The following is a 19,390-nucleotide window of genomic DNA, read 5'->3' on the forward strand; positions in this document are numbered from 1 at the left end:
GCACAGTACTCCAAGTGGGATCTGACCAGTGTCCTGTATAGCTGCAACATTACCTCTCAACTCCAAAATTCAATCCCCTCATTGATGAAGGCCAATGCACCATATGCTTTCTAAACCACAGAGTCAAATTTCTCAGCAGCTATGGACTCAGGCCCCAAGATCCCTCTGATCCTCCGCACTGCCAAGACTCTTACCACACTGTCACACTTGATAGGTCCTATTCTCTCACGTCTTATCCTCTTGCTCTTCATATACTTGTAGAATGCCTTGGGGTTTTCCTTAACCCTGCCCACCAAGGCCTTCTCATGGCCCCTTTTGGCTTTCCTAATTTCTTTCTTAAGCTCCTTCCTGCTAGCCTTATAATATTCTAGATCTCTATCATTGGCTAATTTTTTGAACCTTTTGTAAGCTCGTTTTTTCTTGACTAGATTTACAACAGCCTTTGTACACCACGGTTTCTGTACCCTGCCATCCTTTCCGTCTCATTGGAACGTACCTATGCAGAACCCCACACAAACATCCCCTGAACATTTGCCACATTTCTTCCGTACATTTCCTTGAGAACATTTGTTCCCAGTTTATGCTTCCAAGTTCCAAGTTTCTATTAGTGGGGAACCATTGCTCGGAAACAGCAAGAGAGGAGTTACCCAAAGCAGGGTAACTTATTACTCCCTTCACCCAGTAGCGAGAGAAAAAAATAAAACTGATAACTCTTGACATCATCTCCGTTAGAAGAAACACTCCCCGTGTCCAGCATCAAAACAGTGGATACTTAACGTCGACTGCACCTCTTCCTAGAGATGCTGCCTGGCCTGCTGCGTTCACCAGCAACTTTTATGTGTGTTGCTTGAATTTCCAGCATCTGCAGAATTCCTGTTTGATACCTGTTTGCTTTTGTTTGGGTGGAAATAGCTTCAGTAACTCATGTCCCATCCTTAATAACTTTGTTGTATTATCCTGGTCTTTTCAAAAAAAAATTGTTTCAGATTAAACACAACTCATTTTAGAACACGGAACAGTACAGCACAAGCCCGTTGGCCCACAATGTTATACCAACCTTTTAGCCTGTCCCAAGATCAACCCTAACCCTTCCCTCCCATATAGTCCTCCATCTTTTTTCATCCATATGCCGATCTTACAGTCTCTTAAATGTCCCCATTGTATCTACCACCATCCCTGGCAGTGCATACCGCTCTTTATTTTAAAAAAAAACCTGACACAGACATGTACCCCTATTATTTCCTCCAACCTTTAAAATGTACCCTTTTGAATATTAATACATTTAAGTCCAATAACACATTTCTATTGAACCTAATGTGACACAGCAACATTATTTTCCAAAGACCCTTTTTAGTGCAGTCACATCTAGTTTGCACACTCTGTCACCAGCAGCTGTGATGCTTTACAGAAGCCAAGAAGACCACTACTATGGTATTAATACCAATAATTGGTAATATTTTGCTGAAAGATCTACAGCCAAATAACTAACATTTCAATAACTTTTCAAAGATGTCATTTGAGTTTCTGTTAGACCAGTTGAAAATTTCCTTAATTTCTCATTTCTATCTCATGATACTGGAGTACTGATGTTTTAAGTTGGAGAACACAAACCCATTTTTGAAAAATGCTGATACATTAACTATTACTGTTGCAGTTTCAATGCTTATGAAAATGTCTTTAATAAATATGATCAAGAATGAAGGAGACATTTAAAACAATGGCAAGCACATGGAACTCATCACCAGCAAATTGCATTAGTACAACACCTTTATTAAAATGTCTCAAGGTGCTTAATAGGAATATTATTAAACAACATTTGACATCTATGACATGAAAAGATTAAGATAAAAACATCATTAACAGCACCTTAGAGAGACTTAATGAATTCCAGATCTGATGTGTCATGTTGTTGAAAACAAAGGAGCCAATGATAAAGAAATTAGATAGATACAGGCAGGCTGAAGAGGTCAGAATTGAAGCTGGGGCAGTATCTCAAAAGGCTGTAGGACTGGTGATAGGGAAGGGAGGATGTTTAAATAGGTTATTTTTTGATTTGTGATTATTCTTACCCAGATGTTGATATGGATCGACAAACACAAAATCAACAAGAAATTGGAAACAATGAAAACAAGGAAATAGTAATAATCAGATCAAAAATATGCAATTTGGAGCCAATTCCATAAATATATTCAAATCGAGAGATAACAAAGACAATGGCTTGGAGTTTCCACTTGCAAATAAGCTGAGACAAAGATGGAATTGAGCAAATCCAGCATCCTAGTGATGCACAGATGAAGCTGACTGCTCATTTCATTGCAAACAACAGGAATTCTGCAGATGCTGGAAATTCAAGCAACATACATCAAAGTTGCTGGTGAATGCAGCAGGCCAAGCAGCATCTATAGGAAGAGGCGCAGTCGACGTTTCAGGCCGAGACCCTTCGTCAGGACATTTCATTTCATGCTCATTTCATTATACAATATAGTACCAAGGAAGTACTGTTGTTCTATTTGATTTAAACATTCAGAGGGACTGTCAGAGCTGGACAATAGGGAACTGAGTTTGTCATAGATAAGGAACAGTGTGCGGTAGAGACTGTAGACAATAGCTTTAGTCCCCTCAAAATTGGGAGATACGTTCTGCTCATCCAGAGCCATATCTGACATATAGTGTTACTATTTGAACCCAGTGGCAAAATTGAGAGGAAGAGGGACAATCAGAGAAACTGATACTGTATAGTACTATCAGCAAATTGATAAAAACACAAGTCTAAGAACAGATGTTTCTGTGCTTTATAACTCAGTATTTTGGGGACTATCACAGTATTACCCTGCATTTGATTTGAACATCTAATTCTAAACCCTAACAGACTTTCAGTACATAAGACATGTACCAAAACTAAAAGGTTGTTAGACCTTAGTGAGAAAATCAGACAAGGCCAGCTGCCAGGAGGAATAATTGCAAAACCAGCCAATGTAAGACCATAAGGAGGATGCTGGCCATCTCGAATAGACGTCAGTCCACCATTTTTTATTGGAACTGGCATCACAACATCATAAATGCCATACAGTCATACGTGGTACAAAGTTACGAGGCACCGCGATGGATTTTTTAAAAACAGCACAACGCAATTAACTAATCACAACAGAGCAGATAGTGATAAATGAGAACATCAACACAATGCTCCTTTATAACTATTGAACGTGTAAGACATTTCCATAAACCAGTTATCAAAGTGAGTAAAAATGTTGTTGTAAAAATTAGCCTTGAATAGACAAAACCAAAGTAACAAATGCAACAAGTTCTGATCTTTCCAAACTTCCAAGAAAGGAGTAAACTTTGAAGTGTAAGTGCTACACTTCCAATAGGGAGCTGTGCTTAGAAGGTATATGGATTGGAGAACGTGGTCTTTCAAAATGAATAATAGCTGAATTAGCCTCCATAGGAATTCAGGTGCAATTGAAGTGATGTGCTTCTATAACATGATACTAACACTCAAACCATTGCTCTGAATAGAGCAAGTTCAAAAGGCACACCAAACTGTTCTTCTGCACATAGCAACTTGGAATTGGGAATTCATTCACTTTATTAAAAGTTAGTTAAGAGATATAGCAGCTGGACAAAATATTAAAATGTTAGGGGAAATAAATAGTGTACAAGTAATAAAAACATCTAATATCTATCTTTAAATCTAAATCTCCAACATTTGCAGTATTAAATGTGGCAGTCTCGTGTAAATATTTAAACAAAATTTGAAAATTAAATCATAGAATTTAAATTAATACCAGAAGCATTCTCTTTTGTGGAAAAGAAAATGGAACAAACGTGTGGAAATAAGGTAAGGTCCTTTATGGAGGACAGCAGGGAAAGTGAACATGCATTACATAGGACTCTAGTTGGTCAAGTTACCTTGGGCTTTGGCATAGACTATTTTACTGAGTTGGTACAGCAGATACAGCAAAAACAAGGCTAGAATTAAACTGGGTTGATTTGCCAAAAGCATGGTGAATAATACTGTGCTTCATAAAAGTAAAGTGAAGCTGCAGCTGGCTTCTTTTAGATTATGGAAATGGTGTGGCACATAGAGACTCAAGAAAAAAATGCTTATTAAGGAACAATTTGATAAAGGTGCCAGTTTCACAAGATATAAAAGGGCAAAGCTGAACTAATATAAAACAATGCCTTTATTGGTAAGTCTGTACAAATTCAAATTAATTAAGTGAAATTTGGCCATTCTCACTTCCTTGACTTATAGCATTTCACACTATATACAGGCTGGAAGATAACAGACAACGTTGTAACCCAGAATAAAAAACAACAAAGCACAAAACCATGCTGGTGCTCCTGAGCAAATCAATGTCTTTTGCAGTCTGAATGCTGTGCTCCTTTGGACCAAATGCACACACGAGTACTAAATCTTCTGCCATGGTGAATAAGGAGGAGGAGCACTCTCCAATGGAGTGTTGTTGGGCACATTCACCAGTTGTCCTGCATGCAGGCGTTCATTGACACGTAATTGACATCCATCCTGAAGCATTCGGATAGCAATCCGAGCAATATTTCGGGAATCGTCCAATCCAGAGTGAGGCCTTCCTTCATACATCATTCCAAGGTTTTCCAGCATGGAAGCAAGTTTAGTCTGAGCCCGAGGAACCTGGTTATTAGAGAATGTGTCAAAACCAATTCAAATTAAACCACATCACTCAAATTTTCAAGGGTACAGGGACAAGAGGAAAGAAGGGAGTAGTTACACAGTCAACCATAAAAGTTTTCTTTAAAAGTCTATCTAAATTCTTGAGAAATAGCGCCTGAAGGAATGAGCTCTATCCCATCACTCAGATCATCTAGGCACACAAAAATTTTGGAATATTTGATGCACAAGCAGTAATTTTGTAGGGTTTGCCTACAAAATTATAAGTCCATTTGCTAAAGGTTTGTAAATTAACAATTATTCCAAAATATGTCAATATAAATGCACATACAATTTAACAAATTTCACCCATTTTTGACACCGCTGGTCTTTGTTAAAATGCATCTGGTTAGAACTAGGGAATCACACTATAATAAAGAACTTGCAGAATTAGTGGGCTGGTGAAGCACAGAGGCTACAATAACAACTCAAAGATCAATTCAAATCCCAAGAGATAAAGAATTTAAATTCAACTCTGTCCAGTCAAAAATGTACAAGTGTCCATCCAACTGTAAAAATCCAACTATATTATTAACAGCATTGTGAGAAGGAAATCTGAAAACCATACACTGGACTCACGATTCCAATCCCAATCCCATATTAATGGGATTGATATAGGGTTGGAATCGTGAAGTCCAAGAATAATGCTCTTTGACCTGCTCTAGCATTATAAATACTAGTCTTGCAACAATGTTACTGCCAAGAAGCTGATTTTTCAGTGAAAGACCAGCAGCAAAGCTAGAGACAGATTTGCTATTTTCCCTCTTAATTGTTATAAACAGAGAAGTATAGCTCAGAAACAGGTCCTTCAGCCCATCTAGTTGGAATAACACATTCTCACTTTAGGACTTATGGGCCTGGAAATGCATTCTTATTACATTGAATGGCCCAAAATCTTCAGTACTACTAGAAACGTACTATTTCAGGGTAGTTAAATGCCTGGTTTCATTTAGGATTGTTCCATCAATAGAATTATAATATCCTTTTCCACATTTAAAATAGACAAATCAATAGAAAAGAATTAGGACTGAAATATCTGAACCCTAGAAATTTAAATTATCGATCGCGTTCAATGTACAATGCAATGAAAACCTGGGCTTTTAATTTCTGCTACAGTGTTCACAAACAACACATCACAAACCTTGTAAAAGTTCCCATAACTTTTTCGAATGTTAATCCATTTCTTTGCAAATCGTGGATATTCAATACTGCTAAGGTGACACTGAACATTCAGGAACTTGCTCATATCCCACGATCTGAGATAAAGGAAAAATAAGTTTTCTGGATTAAATTATCCATCATTATAGAGAAAATGGTAGAACTTACCAATGTTTCTGCAGCTGAATTATTTGGTAAGTTAAAGTGCAATTTTAATGCCATAAAAAATAAAGTAGTTGGAAGTAACTTTACACTCGCTATTCACCAATTTCATTTTTCCATAATAAACACGAGCTTTGTAAAAAAATGACCTACCCATCAGTTAATACTGCGTATCTACACTTGGTTCCTAGTTCTCTCTCTCTCATCCAATCAACCACTCGTTGAAGAACATCTGGGAAACTCCCTGCCTTGTCCACCATATCCTAAAATAAACACAACATAAAAAAGGTTGAAACGATGACCTGCATCTAAAATAATTTAATACTCAGAATATTTGCCTATTCCTCTACATATATTTATTTAACATTAACAAATTTCCATGATTCTGCTCAAGGTTACAGGACAGTTTTCAAGGGATAGTAGCTGAGAATTACACGCTATTTCGAAGGTTTACAATGTATTAATCTTCAACGTATTGCTCCATCTAGGAAGTCAGGCACAGTGTTCAAGTGAAACGAGTGGTCAGGGCAGAGCAGGTATAATGAAGGAAATATAGGAGGGCATTGAATCAAATCAATACAAATTATTTTTTGTGGTTAGATTAATACAGAGCATCTTGAAAAGCAGAAAGAATGTTTGGAGTCCTCTATTGAAGAAAAAACAAGATGGGAAGAATATTGATTTAGAGATACATTGAGGAAAAGGTAAGATGGGAAGAATACTGATTTAGAGATACATTGAGGAAAAGGTAAGATGGGAAGAATACTGATTTAGAGATACATTGAGGAAAAGGTAAGATGAGAAGAATATTGATTTAGAGATACATTGTGGTACCAGGTCCTTCCAACTCAACAAGCCCATGCCACCCAATTAACCTACTAACCAGCATGTCTTTGGAATGCGAGAGGAAACCATAGCCCCTAGAAGAAACCCACACAGTCACAGGAGGAACGCACAAATTCCTTTCAGGCGGCAGTGGAATTGAATCCGAATTGCTGGCCCTGTAATAGTGTTATGCTAAACACTAGATTGCCATGCAATCCATATGAACCATTTACAGAGACAATTTCTATTATTACTGTGGCTCCAGGAAGCACACCTTGAAATAAAGCTTATATTTACTTTGAAACTTTCCATTTTATAAACAAATCAACACTCAACGTTATTTTCAAATACTCAGTAATGCAGCAAACCTTTGATGAAGGTATTTCTCAATATTAGTCTCAGACCCAAACTCTTGGTTAGTTTGTGCTCTAGTACAAACGTAAACGTATGTTTTGATTTTCCAAATTAAAGGGATCATTTATAGATGACATTAGAAAGTGTATAATTTAAAAGCTGCTGTTCCTCTCTGTTTAATTACTGCATTCTTTCAACTTCAATAGGCTACACTCACCTGATCATTCTCACTATGCCACAATTTGTCAGTTTACAGTATATCTAACACAGAAAAAAGTTGGAGCAAAAATCAGATACGAAGTTTCTATTTTTTAATATAAATTTTCAAGTCATACTGGAACAAATTGTAACCCATTCATTTGATAAAATTACCTGTGTAATGCCTGTGAGTTTGGTACAGAACTCTGTAAGAGTGGGCTTCAGTTCTGGTTTGATGTATTCCTGGAATGTATCCTCCTAGAAAACAACAATTAATTTTTTGTTACGACTTTCTCACAGCTGTGGGCTGGAAAATATTTCCTTCAATAGTCTGGTTATTAAAGAATGATTTACTTTATATGCCTCCTTATAAATGCTCAGGATTTGTCTACGTGCATTTTGTAATAATAATGGCAAATATAGGTGCTTATCTCTGCTTGACAAAGGCCCAAAAAGCTATGCCTACAATCTTCACTAGTGGCGCCAACCCTGCAGGCATTTGGCTCCACTTCCAACACATTAAAAAGTGATTTCATCTACATTATTAAGACTTCACAGAAAAAGCTGCAGTTTATTTAAGCTCAGCTAGTATTAGACAGACAAGATATAGAAAAATATTGTTTTACACAGGAAACTTCCAGTCAAAATAAAGCTTATACCAACATCTTGAATTTTTAAAAACAAGTTTCACTTTGCCTGGTAACTTCCAATTCAAAATAAAGATTGTCTGGAGGATATATGTAGGTTTATTCTAGCGCTGTTGCATCAGTTGTAAATCTGACTGTCACATCTATATGAGTTTGCTGTGTTCCCTTCAATACTAATAACCGCACTTAGATTTGATTACCGAACCTGAAGATTCTCATGATCCCAAAAATCACACAACTCTACAATAGGTGGTAACATGCAACTGTCACAAGTCAGATCTAGTGCTTTTAAATGAGCTTTCCTCCAGTATTACCCATCTCCTGACTGGCATCTTCACAAAGGCCCATCAAAGCATTGCTACAGTCATACAAGAGGCAACCCCAAATACCTCATTCAACTTTCTAAAACAGTCTCCCCATACAGTTCACCTGGGGTTAGGAGCATACAGTTCTACCCCTCTCTTGAAATCATGCCTCTCAGAAAGTCCATGTGCTTATTATCTTCAGCTACTAAAGAAAAATATCTACAAGCACTGGTGTCCTCTTTCCATCTTTGCCTATGGGCATGCCCTCCCAAGGTGTCTGCTTTTGATTCAGTGCCCTACCATTTACATACAGTATGTATTCTCTTGCCTTCTTTGTCTTTCCCGAATGTTTTGCTTCAAGTTTCCCAAAATTAATTCCACCTGGTACTTTTAAAAAAGTCTATGTAAAAATCTATTGACATCATCCAGGGTCAACAGCTTCCTTATCATTATTTGCAAACTTCTTCACCTTTACCTACCTTGACATGCAAAATGAGAACTACTGGACCAATCTCCCAAATCCCTGGTTACACTTACGTTTCCTGTCACTGAGCTAACTTTGGACATAACTTTATGGGACAGAGCAGTGACGATGCACTTCTAGCCAGGTTGCTCTGGTACAGTTACTATACTGTCACCTCTCTACCTCCGTCACAAAAATCAGCTTCCTCCCCATGGATTCGATCCACACTTCCCCCTGCCCCAGGAAAGCAAAGTCCCCCGCCCTAGACATTCTCTTTCCTCCCAGCTTCACTGGGTAAAGATACAAAAGCTTGAAAACACACACCAACAGACTCAATGACAGCTTCTATCCCATTGTTATAACACTTTTGAACGGACCTGGTGTGATAAACTCTTGGCCCCACAACCCGCTGCATCACTGTATCATCCCACTGCACTCTGCATTCTATTATTTGTACCAGCCCAATGTACTCACAGTTGCAAGAAACAGTTTGTGAACCCTTTGCAATTACCTGTTTTCTGCATTAATTACTCAGAAAATGTGTCTGATCTTCATCTGAGTCACAATAATAGACAAACACAATCTACCTAAAATAGTAACACACAAACAATTGTACTTCTCATCAATACTGAGTACATCATTTAAAAAATCACAGTCTGCATTCAACAAAGTACGTGAACCTCTGGGGTAATGCCTTCTACAAAAGCTATTTGGAGTCAGGTGCTCCAGTCAATGAGATGAAATTGAAGGGCGGGGTTGTAGAGGTGCCCTGCCCTATAAAAAAGACACACAAAATCAGATTATGGACTGAGTTTGCTCTTCTCAAGAAAGATCCGTTTATGTGCACCATGTCTTGATCAAAACATCTCTTGGAGAACATTAGACAAAGAATTGTAGAGATGCATGAAGCTGGAAAAGGCTACAAAAGCATTTCTAAAGACCTGAGTGTTCATCAGTCCACAGTAAGAGAAACTGTCTACAAATGAAAGAAATTCAGTACTGTTACTACTCTCCCTAGGAGTGGGCGTCCTGCAAAGATCACACCTCGAGCACAACGTGCAACATTGGAGGAGGTAATAAGAACTCAATGGAAACAGTAAAAGACCCGCAGAAATCTCTAGAACTTGCTAAAGTCTCTGTTCATGTGTCCACTATAAGAAAAACACTGAACAAGAATGGTGTTCATGGAAGGACACTGCTGTCTGAAGAAAGACATTGCTGCACGTCTCAAGTTTGCAAACGACTACCTGGATGTTCCACAATGCTTCTGGGACAGTATTCTGTGGACAGATAAGACAAAAATTGAACTTCTTGGCAGAAAAGCACACCGCTATACTTGGAGGAAAAAGGGGCACTGCTTACCAACACCAAAACCTCATCCCAACTATGAAGCATGGTGGAAGGAGCATCATGGTTTGGAGCTGCTTCAGAGCCTGAGCAGCTTGCAATCACTGAGCAAACAATGAATTCAAAACTGTATCAAGACATTATACAGCAGAATGTCAGGGTAGCGGTCCGTCACCTGAAGTTGGATGATGCAACAAGACAATGATTCGAAACACAAGAGTAAATCCACAACAGAATAGTAAATTGGATTAGACATTGGCTCGATGGAAGAAGCCAGAGAGTGGTGGTAGAGAATTGCTTCTCTGAGTGGAGGCCTGTGACTAGTGATGTGCCACAGGGATCAGTGCTGGGTCCATTGTTATTTGTCATCTATATCAATGATCTGGATGATAATGTGGTAAATTGGGTCAGCAAGTTTGCTGATGATACAAAGATTGGGGGTGTAGTAGACAGTGAGGAAGGTTTTCAGAGCCCGCAGAGGGACTTGGACCATCTGGAAAAATGGGCTGAAAAATGGCAGATGGGGTTTAATACTGACAAGTGTGAGGTATTGCACGTTGGAAGGACAAACCAAGGTAGAACCTACAGGGTTAATGGTAAGGCACTGAGGAGTGCAGTGGAACAGAGGGATCTGGGAATACAGATACAAAATTCCCTAAAAGTGGCGTCACAGGTAGATAGGGTCGTAAAGAGAGCTTTTGGTACTTTGGCCTTTATTAATCGAAGTATTGAGTATAAGAGCTGGAATGTTATGATGAGGTTGTATAAGGCATTGGTGAGGCCGAATCTGGAGTACTGTGTTCAGTTTTGGTCACCAAATTACAGGAAGGATATAAATAAGGTTGAAAGAGTGCAGAGAAGGTTTACAAGGATGTTGCCGGGACTTGAGAAACTCAGTTACAGAGAAAGTTTCAATAAGTTAGGACTTTATTCCCTGGAGTGTAGAAGAATGAGGGGAGATTTGATAGAGGTATATAAAATTATGATGGGTATAGATAGAGTGAATGCAAGCAGGCTTTTTCCACTGAGGCAAGGGGAGAAAAAAACCAGAGGACATGGGTTAAGGATGAGGGGGGAAAAGTTTAAAGGGAACATTAGGGGGGGCTTCTTCTTCTTCATGGTGGAATTATGGAATGAGCTGCCAGACAAGGTGGTAAATGCGGGTTCTTTTTTAACATTTAAGAATAAATTGGACAGATACATGGATGGGAGGTGTATGGAGGGATATGGTCCGTGTGCAGGTCAGTGGGACTAGGCAGAAAATGGTTCGGCACAGCCAAGAAGGGCCAAAGGGCCTGTTTCTGTGCTGTAGTTTCTGTGGTTTCTATTTGCTGTATATCATGTTGTGACAACAAACCAATTACCAATATAGAAAATTGCAAATACACACTCTGCTCACAAGGGTAGTGACCTCTCATCAGAATGGTTCTGATTAATCAGTTTCATTCTCCATAGATGCTGCTTGACTGCAAAACTTTTCTAGCATGTTTTTAAAATGTCATCTCTAACTTCATTTATCCCAAAGACATCAATACAAGCACAGATACAACTCCATTTGGTTTAGAGTTCAGCCATCATCTACTCAAGTTGCATATTAATCCCAATTTATCCTCCCATTTTCTCATCAACTGCCCATAGATTCTACCACTCACCTACACACAAGGGGCAACTTACCGTGGCCAATTAGCAAACCAACCTGCCTGCCTTTGAGATGCAGGAGGAAACTGGAAAGTCAACATCACAGGGAGAGGGTGAACATTCCGTAGGACTGAACTCACAATCTATGCTGTAAGGCAGTAACTCTATTAGCTATTTCCTATGTAAATCGGTCATTTTGCTCTGACCACTATAAGCACCAAGACCATTTACCCATTACCCTTCCACTGTTGTGTCCGAAGACATGACCATCACACATCCCTACAACCCTCAGATTTCTGTGCTTGTCTAATTCTGACACTCTCCCACACGGAACATTCTCAGATTCAATCACTTACCTTTGGCAGGCAAACCTTAAGCTTCGGAATTCACCTCCACTTTTCTTTCCTTCTGAAAAAGTTGTCATTAAAGCTACATCTTTGACTAAACTTCTGATTATCATAGAAACATAGAAAATAGGTGCAGGAGTAGGCCATTCGGTCCTTCGAGCCTGCACCGCCATTTATTATGATCATGGCTGATCATCCAACTCAGAACCCCGCCCCAGCCTTCCCTCCATACCCCCTGACCCCTGTAGCCACAAGGGCCATATCTAACTCCCTCTTAAACATAGCCAATGAACTGGCCTCAACAGTTTCCTGTGGCAGATTCACCACTCTCTGTGTGAAGAAGTCTTTCCTAATCTCGGTCCTAAAAGGTTTCCCCTCTATCCTCAAACTGTGACCCCTCGTTCTGGACTTCCCTAACATCGGGAACAATCTTCCTGCATCTAGCCTGTCCAATCCCTTTAGGATCTTATACGTTTCAATCAGATCCCCCCTCAATCTTCTAAATTCTAACGAGTACAAGCCCAGTTCATCCACTCTTTCTTCATATGAAAGTCCTGCCATCCCAGGAATCAATCTGGTGAACCTTCTTTGTACTCCCTCTATGGCAAAGATGTCTTTCCTCAGATTAGGGGACCAAAACTGCACACAATACTCCATGTGTGGTCTCACCAAGGCCTTGTACAACTGCAGTAGTACCTCCCTGCTCCTGTACTCGAATCCTCTCGCTATAAATGCCAGCATACCATTCGCCTTTTTCACCGCCTGCTGTACCTGCATGCCCACTTTCAATGACTGGTGTATAATGACGCCCAGGTCTCGTTGCACCTCCCCTTTTCCTAATCGGCCACCATTCAGATAATAATCTGTTTTCCTATTTTTGCCACCAAAGTGGATAACTTCACATTTATCCACATTAAATTGCATCTGCCATGAGTTTGCCCACTCACCCAACCTATCCAAGTCACCCTGCATCCTCTTAGCATCCTCCTCACTGCTAACACTGCCACCCAGCTTCGTGTCATCCGCAAACTTGGAGATGCTGCATTTAGTTCCCTCATCCAAGTCATTAATATATATTGTAAACAACTGGGGTCCCAGCACTGAGCCTTGCGGTACCCCACTAGTCACCGCCTGCCATTCTGAAAAGGTCCCGTTTATTCCCACTCTTTGCTTCCTGTCTGTTAACCAATTCTCCACCCACACCAATACCTTACCCCAATACCGTGTGCTTTAAGTTTGCACACTAATCTCCTGTGTGGGACCTTGTCAAAAGCCTTCTGAAAATCCAAATATACCACATCCACTGGTTCTCCCCTATCCACTCTACTAGTTACATCCTCAAAAAATTCTATGAGATTCGTCAGACATGATTTTCCTTTCACAAATCCATGCTGACTTTGTCCGATCATTTCACCGCTTTCCAAATGTGCTGTTATCACATCCTTGATAACTGACTCCAGCAGTTTCCCCACCACCGACGTTGGGCTAACCGGTCTATAATTCCCCAGTTTCTCTCTCCCTCCTTTTTTAAAAAGTGGGGTTACATTAGCCACCCTCCAATCCTCAGGAACTAGTCCAGAATCTAACGAGTTTTGAAAAATTATCACTAATGCATCCGCTATTTCTTGGGCTACTTCCTTAAGCACTCTAGGATGCAGACTATCTGGCCCTGGGGATTTATCTGCCTTCAATCCCTTCAATTTACCTAACACCACTTCCCTACTAACATGTATTTCACTCAGTTCCTCCATCTCACTGGACCCTCTGTCCTGTACTATTTCTGGAAGATTATTTATGTCCTCCTCAGTGAAGACAAAACCAAAGTAATTATTCAATTGGTCTGCCATGTTCTTGCTCTCCATAATCAATTCACCTGTTTCTGTCTGCAGGGGACCTACATTTGTCTTTACCAGTCTTTTCCTTTTTACATATCTATAAAAGCTTTTACAGTCCGTTTTTATGTTCCCCGCCAGTTTTCTCTCATAATCTTTTTTCCCCTTCCTAATTAAGCCCTTTGTCCTCCTCTGCTGAACTCTGAATTTCTCCCAGTCCTCAGGTGAGCCACTTTCTCTGGCTAATTTGTATGCTACTTCTGATTTTAATACATCCTCTGAATAAGAGTTGAATGCTTTGATATATGACAATGAATGACAATTTAAATTTCATTCAAAATATTTGAAACACAACTACTCACAATTTCTAGTGTTCGAGTATTCACAAGAGCAATAGGAAACTCAATAATTTCATGCAAGTAGTCTGGTGGATTGTTCTCTTCACACGTTGCTTCAAAATCAATAACACATAAGTAATCATAGTACATATCTGAACACTCGGGCTTGATTAGCAAAGTCTGGGTCAGTTTCTGCTTCTTGTAGTAGTTCTTTAATCGTTTTCTCAACACATCCTTCACTCCCCTAAAGCAGGTCAGGAAAATAGAAAGGCTAAGGGTCAGTTATGGTCAAATGTGAGCAAGAAGCTTTCAAAGAAAGTGCGGTTTCAAACACATATGGTACAGGCAGCAAGGTTTACACAGGAAAATTGTAAAATTAAATATGATGGGAAACTAGAAAAAAGCAAAGTTAAAGTGTATTTTCCATTCACGCACATCTGGTATTAAGTGAAATATTTATCTTTGCATGATTTTACCCGGAACAGTGTATGTGTGTTAGATAGGGTGTGCCCTTCCAGCCCTTGCAAACATGCCAACCAGCAATCCCCCAATTTAACCCTAGCTTACAATGACCAAATAACCTACCAATCAGCACGACCTTGGACTGTAGGAGGAACACTACATGGTCATGGGGAGAATGTACGAACGCCTTACAGATCACCTATACTATAAACCGTTGTGCTAACCATGACACAAACCAAACCACCTAGGTTACACAATAACAATGTGGTATTGATACTAACTGAAATTTTGTTATAGAAGGAATATTAAAATTAATTGAGTTTGAACAATTTACCCATCCCCAGCTGAACTTCTATCACAAACAAGAGCAAAAGTATTGGTAACTTGAGATGATAAAGCTTCAATTTTCTAGAAGTCTGTTAGCTAAAAATTTTCACAAACAAGAGAAAATCTGCAGATGCTGGAAATCAAAGTAATACACAACAAAATGCTGGGGGACCTCAGCAGGCCAGATTGCATCTATGGAAAACAGTGAACAGTTGTTGTCTCGGGCCAAAGCGTCAACTGTTCACTGCTTTCCATAGGTGCTGTAGGCCTGCTGTGTTCCTCCAGCATTTTGTGTGTATAGCTAAAAATTTCAGTTGGTCTTAGATCTACTATATTGGATTGAGTATTTTTCCCAGCAGCTGGTAAATTGTTAATAAATGAACAAGACATAGATTTGGACTGTGTGTAACCTTTCACTTACTTTGGGTTCCAGGCCTCCACCATCAATGCCATTTCCTTTGCACCATCTCATTATTTCCCCTCCCATTCCTGTCACCCACACCCCACCCCACTAGATTAATGTGCAGCCATAGCTGTCTTAACATTGAAAAACTTTCCAATAACAATTCACAGAAACAGGAATACTAATCCTAACAGGATCACGTTCTCTCCATGGCCTCAGGCTGGCAGAATATTACCCACCTGGTTTCTAAATGGAGATCGGCTAGCTTCGCTCGGAGCTCATCACGAGTCATTCTGTTGATGTGCCCATTTGTGACAGCAATTTCTTTGTAGACGGGGTCACTGAAGTCTTTTATACAAGCAGCAGGGGTAGCTTTCATTAGATGCTCTTGTCCATCAAGTCTGCAACGCTGCTTCAGCTGAAAGCAAATGGGCATCAGAACACTTCAATGACCAACTTGTAACTCATAATAAACACCAACTTCACACATCAGGCCAGAGTTACTTACACAAATCCCAGTAACCTCCTTGAATAAATCTAGAGTTACTAGGAAAGTTGATGAAGGCAGGACAGTGGATGTTGTCCACGTGGACTTTAGCAAGGCCTTTGACAAGGTCCTGCATGGGAGGTTAGTCAAGAAGGTTCAGCATTCAAGATGAGGTAGTAAATTGGATTTGACATTGGCTCCAGAGGAGAATTCAGAGTGCCAGTAGATGGCGGCCCACTCAGATAGAGGCCTATGATTAGTGGACTGGCGCAGCTGTCGGTGTTGGGCGCATTGATGCTTGTCATCTATATCAATGACCTGGATGATAATGTGGTTAACTGGATCAGCAGTTCTGTGGATGACACCAAGCTTAGGGTGCTGTGGAAAGTGAGGAAGGCTATCAAAGCTTGTGCAGGATCTGGACCAGCTGGAAAAATGGCAGATGGAATTTAATGCAGGAAAGTGCGAGGAGTTGCACTTTGGGAGAGCAAACCAGGGTATGACCTACACAATGACTGTTAGGACACTGAAGAGTACAGTAAAAAAAAAAGGACCTGGCAATACTGATCCACAATTCCCTGAAAGTAACATCTGACTTAGACAGGGATGTAAAAGCTTTTTGGCACAATGACCTTCATAAATCAAAGTACTGAGTACTGGAGTTGAGACGTTATTAAGTTGCACAAGATGTTGGTGAGGCCTAATTTGGATATTCTGTGTAGTTCTGGCCCCTACCTACAGGAAAACTATCAACAAGGTTGAAACATTACAGAGAAAATTGACAAGAAAGTTGCCAGGACTTGAGGACCTGAGTTATTGGGAAACATTGAACAGGGTAGGACTTCATTCCCTGGAACACAAGAATAAGGAGAGATTTGCTACAAAGTTATGAGGGGTATTAGATAGGGTCAATGCAAGCCAGCACTCACTGAAGTTGGGTGAGACTAGAACTAGGGGTCATAGGTTGAGGGTGAAAGGTAAAATATTGAAGGGGAACTTCTTCACTCAGAGGGTGGTGAGAGTGTATAACAAACTGCAGAAGTGGTGGATGCAGGTTCACTTTTACATTTACTAGAAATCTGGATAATTAAATGCATGGGACGGCTACGGTCCGGGTGTGGGTCGATGGGACGAGGCAGAATAACAGTTTGGCACAGACTGGATAGGCCAAAGGGCTTGTTTCTCCATGACTTTAAGTACAGTGCTGGGGTAAATTGTATGCAAATCATGATTCAATGTGATTTTTCCTTCCTTGGAAAAAATGTTCCCTCTTTCCCCCCCCCCACTTCTATTCCCCACTCTGGCCCCTTAACTACCTATTGCCTCCCACAGTGCCTCTCCTTCCCTTTCTCCCATGGTCCACTCTCCTCTCCTATCAAAATTCCTTCTCCAGTCCTATACCTTTCCTACCCACCTGGCTTCACCCATCACCTTCTAGCTATCACAAACAAAAGAAAATCAACAGATGCTGGAAATCCAAACAACACACACAAAATGCTGGAGGAACACAGCAGGTCAGGCAGTATCTATAGAAAAGGGTAAACAGTTGATGTTTTGGGCCGAGACCCTTCATCAGAACCAGAGAATGAAGATGAGAAGTCAGAGTAAGAAGGTGGAGAGAGGGGAGGAAGTAGATCAAGGTGGTAGTTGATAGGTGAAACCAGGAGGGGGGAGTGAAGTAAAGAGCTGGGAAGTAAATTGGTGAAAGAGATAAAGGACTGGAGAAAGGGGGATGTGATAGGAGAGGTTAGAAGACCATGGAAAAAAGAGGAGGAGGAGCACCAGAGGGAAATTATGGGCAGGTAAAGAGATAGGGTGAGAGGGAGAACTGGGTACGGTGAAGGGAGGGGGGAGGTGGTAATAATTGAACATCAATTTCTCAAACTTCCAGTAATTGCCCCAACCCCATTTCCCTCTGTCACATTATCTACTTACCTGTCCATCACCTCCTTCTGGTGCTCCTCTCCCTTCCCTTTCTTCCATGGCCTTCTGTCCTCTCCAGATCTATCAGATTCCCCCTTCTCCAGTCCTTTTACTTTTTTATCAATCGACTTTCCAGTTCTTTACTTCACCCCTCCCCCTCTCCCAGTTTCACCTACCACCTTGTACTTCTTCCTGCCCTCCCCCCACCTTCTTACACTGACTTCTCATCTCTTTTCTCCAGTCCTGAAGTGTCTCGGCCTGAAACATTGACTTGTTTACTCTTTTCCATAGATGCTGCCTGGCCTGCTGATTTTCTCCAGCATTTTGGTGGTCTTACCTTCTAGCTATCCTCCCTTCCCTCCCCCATCTTTTTATTCTGGCATCTTCCCCTTCCTTTTCAGTCTCGATGAAGGGCTTCGGCCCGAAATATCAACTGTTTGTTCATTTCCATGAATGTTGGCTGACCTGCTGAGTTCCTCTAGCATTCTGTGTTGTCATTATACAATTTAAAAGTTGCCGACAAATATGAATGAAAGGAGTAAAAACATTTATTTATCAGAAAAATAATGATGAGAGGGTGGCAGGCGCCAAGGAAGTTAACGATAACATAATTACAGACTTTCACTATGCTAAAAGAGGCTTAAAATTAAACCACAGTTCCTTTACTCAGACTCCTCACGCAAAATATTATTTTTAGTTTGTTCTGCCCGGTTGATGAGAGCACAGCTTGTCCAAATACGGACTGCAGCATCTCACTAAAAGGTTCATGCCAAACACAACCCTTCTGCTGGCAGGGATGAGAGATGGAGCTGCCCGGGAGAAGGTATAGAAAACGACACCCATAGGTGTGTGGGGGTAACGGGGCACTGGTCCTGTGTTCCTCCTATCCGTCCTCCGGCTCTGCATCGTGGCTTCCCCCACACAATACCAAGAGAGACCGACCTGAGCAGGACCTGAACAGCTTTCCGCAGCCTGCGGGACATTCTCCTTCTGCTCCTCCTCCATCTTTGGACCAGCCGCCGCGCAAACAACCCTCCTCACTTCCGCTTCCACACGCAGGGCTTCCGGAAAGGGACGCGCTGACGTCATCCCGGCCGGCTGCCGGTCCCCCGCGCATGCGCATTGAAGGGGGAGCGGCGCAATGTTGCTCATTCTGGATATCGGTCTGTTCCAAGTAGTCGAACCTCTTCAAGGAAGTTACACAGAGTCTTCATGAAATGTCCGGGCAGCTCAGGAAACATCATCCGAGGACTGGATGCCGAATCTTGAGATTTCCAGAGAGTCAGAGAGCGAATTATCGAAGACACAAAATAATCTGCAGATGCTGGGGGCAAAGCAACACTCACAACACGCTGGAGTTCCTGCGAACTATCGAAGTGTTGCTGACGTTTGGAATATCTGGCATCTGGATACCTCACTCTTCACACCAAACCTTACCTACATAAGGCTTTCGAAGCACTTTGACACTCGTCTAAAGACTGCGC

General features: G+C 40.8%; 1 protein-coding gene across 1 annotated transcript; it reads right to left on the minus strand.

Moving 5' to 3' along the window:
* Positions 1 to 1,768: 1,768 nt before the first annotated feature.
* On the minus strand, positions 1,769 to 18,981 carry eri1 (exoribonuclease 1). The gene is made up of 7 exons (XM_063069077.1): positions 18,849 to 18,981; positions 15,736 to 15,914; positions 14,329 to 14,548; positions 7,562 to 7,645; positions 6,164 to 6,273; positions 5,832 to 5,946; positions 1,769 to 4,654 (listed from the first exon to the last, which is right to left on the minus strand). The coding sequence occupies exons 1-7, from the start codon at positions 18,909 to 18,911 to the stop codon at positions 4,412 to 4,414; spliced, it is 1,014 nt and encodes a 337-aa protein (XP_062925147.1). The 5' UTR covers positions 18,912 to 18,981; the 3' UTR covers positions 1,769 to 4,411.
* Between the last annotated feature and the right edge of the window lie 409 nt (positions 18,982 to 19,390).

The sequence above is a fragment of the Mobula hypostoma genome, chromosome 16, assembly GCF_963921235.1.
Source record: "Mobula hypostoma chromosome 16, sMobHyp1.1, whole genome shotgun sequence".
Lineage (NCBI taxonomy): Eukaryota > Metazoa > Chordata > Chondrichthyes > Myliobatiformes > Myliobatidae > Mobula > Mobula hypostoma.